Source organism: Fundulus heteroclitus, chromosome 20 (assembly GCF_011125445.2).
Source record: "Fundulus heteroclitus isolate FHET01 chromosome 20, MU-UCD_Fhet_4.1, whole genome shotgun sequence".
In the NCBI taxonomy this organism is placed as follows: Eukaryota; Metazoa; Chordata; class Actinopteri; order Cyprinodontiformes; family Fundulidae; genus Fundulus; species Fundulus heteroclitus.
The window spans coordinates 19,700,571-19,714,403 of record NC_046380.1 but is presented as its reverse complement, the minus strand read 5'-3'; the positions used below and the strand labels follow the sequence as shown (position 1 = coordinate 19,714,403).

The window sequence follows — 13,833 nt, the reverse complement described above, 5'->3', positions numbered from 1 at the left end:
AAATTACAACAACAGCAGCATACTCAAATATATGGGGGCCTGTGGTCTTAGTGAGGACGCAGACATCAGCATTCTGGATCAACTGCAGGTGTCAAACTGACTTTTTTGGGGGACCTGTGAAGACACCGTTGCAGTGATCAATTCGACTAAAGATAAACACATGGATTATTTTTTAAGATCCTGCTGAGACACTAGTCCTTTAGCCTGGAAATGTTCTTCAGGTGATAGAAGACCCACTTTGTAATTCTTCAGATACTTTTGGAGGTTCAGGTCTGAGTCCATCACCACACCCGGATTTCGGGCCTGATCAGGGGATTCCTGGCTGAAGCAGCTAAAGCTGTGTGCTAACTCTTGATTACTCTTCCAGTGGTCCAAATACTATTAGTTCAATTTTGTTTTTATTCATCATTACAAAATTTTGGCACATCCATACATTGATTTCTTTTAATCATTTACTCAGCGCTTAAATGGGTTCATAGTCACCTGGTGACATGGTCATGTAGAGCTGTGTGTCGTCTGCATAGTTATGGTAGCTGATGTTGTTGTTTCTTATGATCTGAGCTAGGGGGAGCATATAGATACTGAATAGGAGGGGATCCAAGATGGACCCTTGGGGAACTCCACATGTGATTTTTGTCATCTCTGATGTAAAGTTACGTACAGAGGCAAAAAAAGCCCCTGTTCTTTAAGTAGGATATAAACCAGTACCAGAAATGCCGACCCAGTTTTCCAGACGCTTTACACCAGGGATCACCAACCTTTTTGAAACTGAGAGCTACTTCATCTGTACTGTATCATATGAAGGGCTACCTGTACTCACCTTTGAACTGCAAGAGTCCAAGCTCACATTAACTTTACATAATTTAAATATGTTTTTAATGCTTTTGTCATTTTTAAATCTATGTAAATACAAGTACGATTAAAAAGGAAGAGCAACTGAATAAAATAGCATTTTAAATGCAGCTCACTGGAGGGATGTACTATTTCTTTGAACAGGCTTGAGGGCACATTTACAAACAAGAAGGTCACCAGTTAAAATCTTTTTTAAGGCCTTTTTCTGTCCAAATTGCATGGTTTTGCTGTACAAGTAAAGGGTTAATAAAATGAAAACAGTTGTTGAAAATAACCCTTTTGCACGGTCCTAAATAACTGTGCTGAGAAGATGGTCGTCTGTGTTATTTGTAGAGTAAGAAGTCTTGTGTCCCTTTAAAGAAACCTGAGAATTTCTTGATACACAATGTCATAGTCTTTCAGCATAGCGCAATAGATGTGAAAGGTTCAGCTGCCTAGTTAGATGCAAATCTTTTGCTTTATTTCAAACCTACTTTACCTTGTGTAAAGTTCACAGTGAGGCGCATTTCCACATTTTTCTAGGAACGTTTGTGGTAGGATGGGAGTTCTTTGGGAGATTCTCTGCTTTATTTCTCCAGGGATCGCACAGTTTATCAAAGACTGACGTTTACCTACAGATTTCCTGGGGATTTGCTGCAAAGAGCATTTCTTCACTCGGATAAAATGCAATCTTCTCACTGAAGCAGCAGCTCTTTGTCCTGTGCACTATCTAGTTCTCCTGTGAGACAACAACATATTTTGGGAGATTGAAAAATTAAAAATAGCAAATAGCAACAAAGATTATACAGGAAGTAGTCATGTCAAATAGGTGATAGACCAACTGTGTTAGACTGTGGTATAGATAACATGAATAAAAAGAAAAGGTGAACAAGTGAGTCTCAAGTTTCTGGTAAAAGGTTTCATTATAGATTACAATAAGCTCACATTGCAGCCAATTATCATAATCAGAGTCCTGTTTATTCGGCAAACTGCTTCATACAACAAGTAATTGGACGTTGGTTCCACTTTTCTATTTAGAGCACAAAGTGCAAAAAAGTTAAATAGAAACATTTTTCTTGTAGATACAATATATGCATTTTCAACAAAAGAAGAAGACATGGTTGGTTATGTGCAAGTAAGGATATTAATCTGGGTTATTTGACAGTTAATTGTTGATCAGAGAGACAACTTGGGGGAAGTAACCGTCACAGTGGCAGCTTGTTTTTGTAATTAGTGCTCTGTAGTGCTGACCTGAGGGTAAAGGTCTGAACAGTTTGTTTCCAGGTTGCGTGGGGTCTACGGAGAGGTTAGCTGGCCTTTTCCTGACCTTAAACCTGTACAAGTCCTGAATGGATTGATGGTCAGCCATGATTTTCCTCTCTGCAGACCTAATTGTTTGTTGCTGTCTAGGCCCGTCCTATTTTGTGGATGAGCCAACCTACAGAGTAATGGAAGAAGATAGGACAGACTAATGAGTGGCCGTGTAGAAGATGACCAGCAGCTCCTGCAGGAAGTAGCCTCTGCTGGACCTTCTTCTGAACAGTGCTAAAGTGAGAAGGCCATCTCAGGTACAGAGAAAGGGTGGTTTCTAGGAACCAGAAGTGATCTACAGTAGACAGTAGTTGCGTTTCCATTACAAATGTGCGCAAAACATTGTCGATATTCTGGTAATTCCAATTAAATAAATTTTAGCAATTGCACTGTTTCAATTAAATTCATACGTTAATTCATTTTTTCACACAAGTATCTCATCCATGAGGGTAGTATTAGAAACAAATTTGATCTTTTCCACCTGCGCCACTTTTGCCGAGCTTTCTTTTCTCTGCCAGGTATTTCTGTTTCAGCGTTTTCCATTTTGAACGTAAGATTTGCCACGGCTTGTGGAACCCCACTTCCTTCATGGCCGCTTCAAGATCTTGGTAAATGCTAGCATTTCTTTGCTGTTTTGAATCGAGTATGGTGGTAATACCCCTGTCACGAACTAAATGTAAACGTGCGGCCTCCTCATGAATCCAAACATGCTGAGCTATCGTCCTGCTACTACTTCCTGTCGTCTTCTTCGTCCGTTTTACCAGTAGTAACATCTGGTTCTTGATCACCTGACTCGTGTGACGCAAAAAAATAAAACTGTTTCCAATGCAGTTCTGCGAGATTTACCAATTTCGATATGGCTGAAAAACGACCTAATCTAAGCGCAAAGACCTTTTATCGAAAAATAGGAGTATTTTTTTTAAATTCTGTGTTTCGATTAAACAAATTTATTTTCATAATTACAATCTGCGCAATTTGTTGGTCAATGGAAACACGACTATTGTTGCTGAGGAGGGTGTGAGGAGGCAGTATAGGGATGTTGTCTGGAAGTCCCCTATCATCTTCACTGTCTTGAGCGGGTTAAGCTACAGGTGGTTCTGACCGCACCAGTGGGCCAGCTGATCCACTTCTTGTGTGTGTGTGTGTGTGTGTGTGTGTGTGTGTGTGTGTGTGTGTGTGTGTGTGTGTGTTTGTGTGTGTACGCAGACTTTTCGCTGTCCTGGATCAGACCAATGACAATGGTGCCACTCGCAAGCTTCAGGAGTTTAAGATTTCAACCTCCCAATAATCCTCCCAGTTTTTTGTGACTAATATTAATTTTGATTCTCTCTTTAAAACATTAATCACAGGTGAGCTTCATCTACCTGAGCAGAACCACAAGAGAAATGTTTTCATTTGTCATTGTTCTAGAAAGTCAAGATGTATCTGAAAAAAACACAAAAACAGAAACAGACCATTGACCTTCTTTTACTGTGGTAGACTTTGACAATTGCACATGACGAACAGCTCTGCTTTTAAATATTTTGCAGGTAACACACCAAGCCGATATTTATAAAATAGAAACAGTAAAGATGACATTTCCATCTTAACAACGTGCAATTGCAGCTTAAACTCAAAAAGGCATAAAAAATAATGTGTTCCGCTGATGGGTGGTTGATAGGTGGTCTTGCTTAATTAAATAGGCTGATAGGGGCTTACCTTCAACATCTTTGTTTATGATATTGAACATGGCAAAGAGGGTAGAAGGTTTTTACCTAAATAAATTTAAGAAAAATAAATAGTTAAACAGGATTATGACCTCACACCAAACTCAACAATAACCAGTGCTGATTAATTAATTAAAAACATTGCCACAGTGTATTCTATTCTAAGATATCTTCTCTGTTCAGCCTTTATTTCAATATACAAAAGTAACAAACAAACAATTTATCTTATGCACTTTGCTAATACTGGCTTCGAGCCTTTGTCACACTCAGAACTGCCTTAATTCTTCCTGTATGGTTTAAACAAGGTACTGGAAACATTTGGAGCATAGCTACTTAGTAGCATTAGAGAAGTAGGCTGTGGTGTAGAAATGACAATTAGCTGGGACCTAGGAGTCCAAAGTATGCCAAGAAAATATCCATCACTCCATAACACAGTTACCATTATTCTGAACTTTTGACACAAAGCAGTATGCGTCTATTATTTCATGTCCATCTGAACCTCACAGTTGAAATCAGGATGTATTGAACCAGGAAACATTTCCAATTTGTTATAATGTATTTTCGGGGAGCTTTGTGGACTGTTGCATCATTTTCTGTTCTTAACTGAAAACAGCGGCACCCGGCCTTCTGCTGATGTAACCCATCTACTACATGCGTTCAAATATGACAAGTGACCATCTGAGCTACTGTTTCCTTTCCATGATCTTCACCCAGTCTGCCCCTTCTCCACTGACATCAAGGGTAAATTTTGCCTGCTGTGTATTGTTCTTTTTTTTTTTTTTTTTTTTTTGGACCATTCTCTTTCAGTAGAAGGCTTGGTTGTGGGTGAAAATCCCAGCAGATCAGCAGTTTCTGAACTACTCCAACCAGCCCATCTGGCCCGAGCTCCAGAAAGTCGTCTTCACCTCATTAAGTAACATAAATGTGCTGAATCGCTGCCATCAGAGTAGCCAAATCACTCTTTGAGCAGAGAAGCAACTTAACATGTTTTATGTTTTTTTTTTTAATACAACTGAAACAATCTGCAGCAACTGCATGATGCAATGATATCCATATGGAACAAAACCAACACCTCGTTGAAAGAGGTGTTGGTGAAAGAATTATGGCAGTTCTGAAGCTAAAATGGCAAAATGTACCTAAAAAAGTGACTGGGATGTGCATATATTTCTGTTCATAGACACGCACACTGCAGCAACAGCACAACCAAATGAATTATAAGCAAAGTAATCTTTAGGCTGTGCGGGAGGAAGCCAGAGTACCCAGATAAGAACAACATTGTCATGGAATTAGCAACCATTGTAGATTTAATTTGCTTCCCATAAGTCCTGTCCAAAGTACTTGGTGTCTCATCACCTGCAGTCAGGTCTTGGACCACACTTCGAGAACCAACGATTTAGTCAAAAGAAGAATGAAAAACCAAGAGCTTCACCCTGATTATAACATCTTGTTTGAACCATAAGGATTGGACCATAAGGATGCATTATGTCATTCTCTTGCTAAAACCATACATAGGCCTACTGTAATGCAAAAGTCCATGTTTGTGAAACTGTTAGCAGCAGCATCTGTGGCAATGGCAAGCCTGCAGATTCAATTCCCAAATGAATGAACACCCTGCGTTGGGCTGCGGACAACCTGTAATCTGTTACTGAGACAGATTTTTATTTCAGTGAACACAGAAAAATCTTAAATCATCCACGAAAGAAAAGACGGAGAGAGAAAAGGGGAGGGGGAGGAGTCTCCCGCTGACTTTCGCATCCATTCAGCCAAATCTGCAGCGGCACAGAAAGGGAGAGGCCAACAAAAGAAAAAAAAAAGAAAAACAAAAGGGACAAACTGAGGAAAGCTTTGCTGCAGGACCTCTTATCACTACGACTGACTTGGTTTAGCGTGAAACGCACAACAGACATGAACTGGCTTGAGGAGTGCTGGTGAAGAGGAGGAGGAGGAGGAGGAGGAGGAGGAGTGGTCAGGGTCGGAGATCATTAAGCACTTTGAGAGAAAGACGTCGCCCTGAACGCAGCGCAGCAACGCCGCAGCCAGGAGGAGCCGATCAAGTGCGTTTAACCTCCGAAAACCTGCGTCTGGATCCGGCTATGGTTCGGTTGTGATTCGCTGCTCAGCTGCTGCCCTTCGAGAGGACTGCGGAGGGGCTGAACGCCGCATTGTGGCAACCGACACCCTCGATTCCTGCCCGAGGACTCTGCACAAGTCGCTCAGCGCAAAATGTCATCTCAGGCCAAAGCCAAGAAGGACAAAGAGATTATTGCCGAATATGAGACCCAAGTGAAAGGTGGGTGGCCGTGCAGGCCCTGCTCCTATTGTTATGATTAACTTTACTACGAGCTCTATATGTGGCTCCAAGTGTACAGCGTTAGAGGGGGGTGGGACAGATTAGGCTTATACAAGTTATTTTCCCTCCGTGCCTGCCAGACATTGTCCCTGACATCATATTTGGCTGGATACTTATTTAGACTAGAGTCTTTTTTCTTTTTAATTTGAATAGAAAGATGCGAAAAAATGTGCAGCAGGCATCTATTCTTGAACTGCAGAGGACTCCCTGCTCCTGTCTCTCTGCTACTACATGCCTAGCCTTGCATGTGTGGCCATGTAAGCAAACTATGGCTTTGCAATTTCTTTTTCTCAGTGCAAGTTTCGACAATTATTCGAAATGCTCCTGCAAGCAAGATCAATTGACCTGGTATGATTTTCAATGAATAATAATATTTAAAGAAATCACAGCTCTTAGAATGTCTTGACCCCTCCTTCTTACCAAAGCTTCTTTGGCATGAAGAAGTCAAACACATGGTGATCATCTGTATTGTAGTGAGTGTTTTCCTGCCACTACAGGACACAGTGTGATTATGAGAACGAATAAGAGGGAATGCTTGAGAAGGTCACACAACCAACAGTTCAGAAAGTCCATGAATTATGTACGCCGTCGCTATGAATTATGAACCATGAAAGGATTTCACTGTCTGACACTAAATATGTGACTGGATGAACCAGCTGGAGAGAGTGAGAAGAAAGTCAGACATTTGCAGGATGTGAATAGAAAGGCTGGTATTCTCATCACGCTGCACCTCTTATTGTTGTGGTTTTAATGTAAGTCTTACATTTCCTGTTGCTGTAAGGTGTCACTTCATTCTATCTGAGACCCTGAAGACAGCTAGATTTTGTGTGTGTGTGTGTGTGTGTGTGTGTGTGTGTGTGTGTGTGTGTGTGTATTAACCGATCACTTTGTTTATAAAGCAAACCAACCGACAAGTGCAAATGAGATATTAGTTAACTAAATATTAGGTAGATAGGTTTCTAGAGTTTGATCTCTGAGATTGTTGCTCCGTAAAGCAAAATGTGATCAAAAGACAAATGGAAAAAGAAAAAAAAAAAAAAAAAGTTGTGAACTGATCATTTACTTATGTGGACTGGTTCTGCAGGAAGTGTGCACTAAAAGAGTGACCACAAAATGGAGTGCAGCCACTTCTTGCTTTTTTCACAGTCCTGCTTATTTACATCAAAGATGGTTAAAACAGGTCAATGTTGCACAATATTTTGCAATTTTGACCTCGTAGCACCGTTGTTCTTTTCTTATTTGACTTGCATGACAGCATTTGGAGAGTGTCGCAAGCTCTATTGAAAATGAAATGCACTTTATTTTTTATTTATTTATTTTTTTTACTGTTTTTTTTCTGGAATTACCCAGACATGACATGTGGGTAACAATCCTACCCACCCACTGAACTTTCTTCATTTCAGACAGGACCTTCGTAAATACTTTGTGTGGATGAAGTATTGAAAGTTAAAGGGACTATTTCTCACATTCATTGATCTTTTTCCACAGGGAAAAAGGTTACATGAGCCCAGTAAATTATATTTACCAGCAGGAAGTTAGTGAGTTATTATGATTTATTTTAGCCATAACTGCCATATTTTATAGGTATCAACTGGCACAAAGGTGGATAGAAAAAATAAAGTGGAAATACAATTTAGCATAAAGCTTTAAGATAATAACTGAAATGAATTATGTGCCAGATTTGAGCATTGTTATGTACATTTTTCTGTAACTCATGAAGCTTCTCAATTGTTTTCAAGAACACATTTGGGTATGATTGGTATGAAATGGACTGTTCATATGTCTGAAATAGGAGTAGGAAGGGATGAGCGCCACATGGGCAGAAATAATGGGGGTTTGAATTGGGCAAAATGACCTGGAGCCAACTCTTGAGTTACAATTATTTATTTATGATATTCTTATTACCCATTTGGGACTGCAGAGTGGAGTAGTAGTTGGCACTCTAGTCTTGCAATAGGAAGGTCTTGAGATCAAATTCTGGCCTGGGGTCATTCTGCATGGATTTTGCATGTCCTCCCCATGCAGGCGTAGGATCTCTCCATTAACTATTGGCTTTCTCCCACTGTCCAAAAATATGCACATTAGGTTAACTGGATTCCCTTTAGGAGTGGGTGGGTGCATGTTTGTCCTATATGTCTGTGTGTTGCCATGTGATAGACTGGTGATCCAATGATTGCTGGGTAGAGGCAGCGGCCCCCCTGTAGCTCAGCCATGACTAGGATTGTATGACCGTAGGGGGGAAAAAAGTGATATTGTATAATAGTGGTGAATGTCACAATTGATACAACCAGTAATGAAGGAAGCAAATCATCAACAACTGTTGATGTCTTTCTGTTTTGGCTTTACAGCAAACACTGAGCCCTGATAATGAGTAGCCTATTCCCTACTGGGAAAAAAATAAAAATAAAAAATAATTATTATTTCCATAATTTTTTTTTTAAGTTAAAAGTTTTTTATGAAGCATTTAACAACAAGTGAAGTTAAATATATTACAGGCACAGAGACTCAGAATGCATGTTTACATATTTGAACTGTAAGAATAAATGGATAAGGAGTTGGAATATATGAAAGTTTACACTTTCACCCACTCCGTTGAACATGTAAGATCTGACACTATGTTACATGCTATCAGTATTCTTGTACACATTAGAAAAATAAATGGATGCTAAATAATTGTGTAAAATTTATTGCAGTTTAGACAATTTATTATGAAATGCACCTTGCATACAATGATATTGTGATAATGATAAATGTATTAAATATTGCACATCAGTGGCAGCTTGCCAATAGGGGGTGCTCGGGTATGGAGGACTGAAACAGACAGAATTAAAAATGAAAGCAGAAAAATATAAATGGCCCGATAAATAAACCAGTACACTTAATATCTACCAGTTAATTTTGAAAACCCATTCCCACCATAACTTTACTTTGGCCTGTAAATGGAAGAACCACAAGCATGTATAATTGATCAAATGACAGTTGATGGATTTATGTTCAAGTAGAGTTTATTATTGTGGTAATATCGGACCTCATTAAAAGGATAAATAAAAATAACGTTGGTGAAACATGATGTGTAACTTAAACAACTTACCTTCGTATCCAACACTCATAATAGCGCAAAATTAGACATTGATTTCACTCAACCGAATACCGAATCAAAAGACACACTTCGCTTTGCTGAGAGATTTTTCTGTATTTCATTTTTTAGAAATGTTTTGCCCCAAGATCTCCTCACACTTGTTAACAATAAGCACCATTGTTGCTGTAGACCAACGTGAAAGGTGCCCACATGAATTGTGTCCAGTCACATGCGGTTATCATAACAGATGAGCATTGTTTTAATGTCCATCTGCTTGGCCTACTCACTAAGGCCTGTGATATCAATATAATGAGGCTGAGATGTGTCCATATTCTAGCTTGAAGTCAGAGAGACTCAACTGCTCACTCAAAGCACAGAACATATAGTTGGTATGAAGCTAGGCCTTGATGAGAGCTAACCACTCCACAGACAACACGTGTCAGGAATGAGGAACATGATGAGCATTTGTAGTCAGAGGTGTGGTGAAATTTCTCTTTGTCACTCTTTCATTCTCAGAGCGCCTCGTGCTCACACGCAGATCGGTCTGCACTCATCTCTGCGGCTATGAGAGAGCCATCACAGCCCAATCTCTGGTCTCAGTTTCAGGAAAAGCTTTTAAGCTGACATCTTAAGCTCATTTGCTAACGTGACTTGGATTGGTTTGATGCTACGAGGACTTTATTCACGCCCTGCCTCTGGCCCTCTAGTAAAACTCAGCTACTGATTCCACAGCATATCAATAAGACACAAACCTTGTGCACTTTGCCAGTTTTATTCCATTTTGTCTTTGTTTAAATAAATGGCAGATCTTTCTATTTAGTGCCATTTTTTAGTTTCAGCAATAACAAAATGAGAGAAAATACATCCCTCTGTCCTAGTTTTGTGATGGAGCATTAATAATTTACGGTAAATGGCAAAATGTGTGACTTTATTTTTGGACGATCATTCTATGTCATCTCTCTTGCTAGTATGGGATTCAGTTTTGTATTTCATGCCTCACACATCTTTTCCTTATTTACCACATCCTAACCACGACGTTAACGGGGGTTTGAAAAATGGAAAGACTTGTGATGTTGGTCACTCTTATCAGCAACTACTGAAATTAATGTGATTTTCTCCACAAATATTCATTCAGTGGAAAGCAAGCAGACAAATCCTTCTGCCAGAATTCACCATAATGGAAAAATTGCTTTGATAGATGCTGGCCTGAAGTGTCATGGTTGTATTCCCACAGTGACATAAATATATTTGTTGTTTGTGTCTTGGTAATGCTTGAGACTAATGTTTGTTGCTTTGGTGACAGACAAAGCCTCACAGCGGAGCATTACGAAATCCAAGGAGAAAGCCACTTGGAATTGGGCCTGTAAATGTTGGATTTTCATGTGTGATTGCACCAAGGAGGGATGCAGTTTGTTGTTAAAAGCCTTTTTCTGGAGTGAGAGAGCAAACTATGTGAACTCAACCAAACCGACTATAAATGCATACCATAGTCATTACTGCATTTAGAAGACAAGCGCTCACAACAGCCTTGATTTGCACCAAATTATGTCAACGTGTCATTCTGGGTTAGGTCCATTGTGACTAGCCACGCATGGCTAACAACAGTCTCAGTCACTGCTACTGGCCACACTTGCTAATAACTGTGCTTGGCTACTTTGAACTGGCAAGCGTGATGACAGTGGTTCGTCTCTGCATGATATCTTGTGCTCTGGCCCACGCCTAGCTGGCAGAGCTGGGATCAAACAGGAACCAGTGCTTTCCCTTATTTCATTTGACTATCTGCTACAGATTGGAGCCTAACCACCAAAAGCACTGCTGCTGCTAAACTTGTTGGGTGAACATGTCTTCATGAGTAAAGAACAGCGGGTCAAGGCCTTTTAACAGTTTATGAAGTGCAAACATTTTTAACATGTAACTCTTTAAAGCTGATTAAACAATGTAAATGGCGCTACATTTGTTTTAGCTTGACACAGAGGGGGTTTTACAATTACTGGATGTCTGTTTGTATACTTTATGCTACATAAACAGTTAAAGAGAGGGAAATGTTTCTCAGCAAAGTCTAAAGTTAAATTATTGAGGGCTTTGCTGTAATAATGCACTCACCTACCAACTTATTAGGCACACCTAGCTAGTACTGGATTGGCCTTTTACATCCAGAACTGCCCTATTCTTCTTGAGATAGATTCAACAAGGCGTCAGAAAACTTCTCTCACAATTTAGTCCATATTGACCTGATCGTTTCTGACAGTTCTTGCAGATTTGTCGACTGCACATCCATGAAAGGAGTCTCCTGTTCTACCACATCTCTAAGGTGCTCTGTTGGATTGAGATCGGGTGAAGCCTTAGGAGTATAACAAAAAAAAAAAAACAATACTCACTCTACAACATTTAAACAGCTTTCAACTGGTACTAAGAGGCCCAAAATGTGTCAAGGAGTTAACCTCTGCCATTACACCAGCCTGAGCCATTGACTCAAGGCAGAATGGATCCCTGCTTTCATGTTATGTCACCAAATTCAGACCCTACCATCTAAATGAACTGAAATCATAATTTAAAAGGCAAGGCAACATTTTTCAAATCTGCTCTTGTCCACTTTTGGTCAACTTGTGTGACTTGTAGGCCAGATCCACCCAGTTGGATCTTCTGTTGCTGTAGCCCAACAGCGATGGCATTTCTTCCATGTAATGAGTGTAATTTAGGCTATTGTTGCTTTTCCATCCTCTCAAACCAGTCTGGCTATTTAAATCTGACCTCTGACATCAACAATAAAACAGCCACTCACTGAATTTGTTTTATTTTCTTTCCTTAAAACAGATGGTCTTTGGAGAGATTATTTTGTGTGAAAGTCACAGTAGATCAGCAGTTTTCTGAAATACTCAGACCACACCTTGTACCAACAATCCTTTCATGAATAAACTCAATAAAATCCCCTTTATTCCCTATTTTGTTTTGGTTGAATGTCAGTAGTTTGTCTTTAAACTTTAAAGGAGCAATAAGCGAAATTTCATTATTTTAGACAGAACTAAAAACCAGTGAACTAAAGGTAATATTTCAGACGCGTCACACCGCATCGCTCTGTGTTGTGTTGTGCGTTTATCAAGTCCGACGACCCCAAAGCGCTTTACACTACAATCAGTCATTCACCCATTCACACACACATTCACACCCTGATTGTGGTGAGCTATGTTAGGAGCCACAGCTGCCCTGGGGCAGACTGACAGAGGCGAGGCTGCCATACCTTGGCGTCAGTGGGCTGTCTCACCACCGCCACCAAGCAATTCGGGTGAAGTGTCTTGCCCAAGGACCGGCATCCCGCCAATTCCTGGACAAACTCCCTAATTCCCACGCCATTGTCGCCCCAAATGTCGCCCTGATGTACTTAAGATTTCCCATCTGATAACTGAACGATCCAGAGTGAAATCTGTTCATGTGTGGTGCGTTGTAGTTGCCGTCTGACTGGACACCACACACCGTATGAGCAAACCTGTTAAATCTGTGATTTATTTCTTTATTTTCTAATTGTTATGTGTGGTGTCTCTCGGGCTTTGAAAAACAGCCGACTATTTTAAAACCTTGCTGTGTGAACCAGGCTTAATTTGCTCCCATGTGATTGGCAGATTCACTATTTGTGTTAACAAGACATCCGAAAAGTGTACCTAATAAAGTGGCTTGAGAGTGTGTTTTTAATTGACCGGCTTAAAACTATAAATATATCACAATTCATTTGCTTTACATGTGGTATAATCCAGAAATGTCATAATTTGGCCTATTGTCATACAGTGTGATTTGACTTGCCTTAGACATATTTACGTGACCCTTTACATACTTGTCAAGCTCTATCACTACTTACCAAATGTATTCTCCACATGAGACTCCATTTATATAGCCATTTTAAATTCAGTCTTAAGATTTATTACCATATTGTTACAGAGGAGCATTTAGCATTAAAGTATTTCGACAACTGCATAGAGGGAGATATTGCATCCAATGTCCAAAATACTGTTTGTGAATTTCCACCAGCCTTTGGGTGTGGAGGATACATACTGTTCCCAGGCAAAGAAACTGGTATGACACGCTGCTTGACATTTTATTACTCTCTACTTGGAGAGAGGAAAAAAAAAAATTCTGAGTCTTATATCCTGAATTCTTTGCAAGCTTCTGTGTAATTATGCATTACCCTGAAAAGGCTTGAATCATTCATTGAATGTAGTGCTCTATTGCTAGTAACACTTTAGGATCTAAAAATAACTATCACACAGGAGAGGAAATGCAAATATCACAAGTGCCCCTGGTTTTCCTGTTTGAATCAATGAAATTAAATCAGTTTTACTTTGCTCTTCATGCTGTTTGCTTGCTGCCACTGTGGGAATAATAATTACTTAAACCACAAAGGCCAACAAATTGTGTTGTTCAGCGGCCTATTTCAGTTCAAGAGTACATCACGGCATTTGAAGTTTTGGACTTGATCGCTGCCTCATTCATCATCAAAAGCTGTTTGTTGCATATTCTGAGGCAGAGTACGTTGCCCTTGTCCTTGGCCATTATGCTAAACAGAC

General features: G+C 39.9%; 1 protein-coding gene across 4 annotated transcripts in view; it reads left to right on the top strand.

Moving 5' to 3' along the window:
* The first annotated feature begins 5,645 nt into the window (after window positions 1-5,645).
* Window positions 5,646-13,833, top strand: part of LOC105933279 (SLIT-ROBO Rho GTPase-activating protein 3) — a 51,616-nt gene continuing 43,428 nt past the window's right edge. For 2 of the 4 annotated variants that reach the window (XM_021321566.2, XM_012872748.3), the window contains exon 1: window positions 5,647-6,138. In XM_021321566.2, the coding sequence (XP_021177241.2) occupies window positions 6,072-6,138 (67 nt within the window). In that variant the 5' untranslated portion in view covers window positions 5,647-6,071. Of the gene's footprint in view, window positions 6,139-13,833 lie in introns of all 4 variants that reach the window. The other 2 variants (XM_021321565.2, XM_012872749.3) reach the window with 2 other exon arrangements.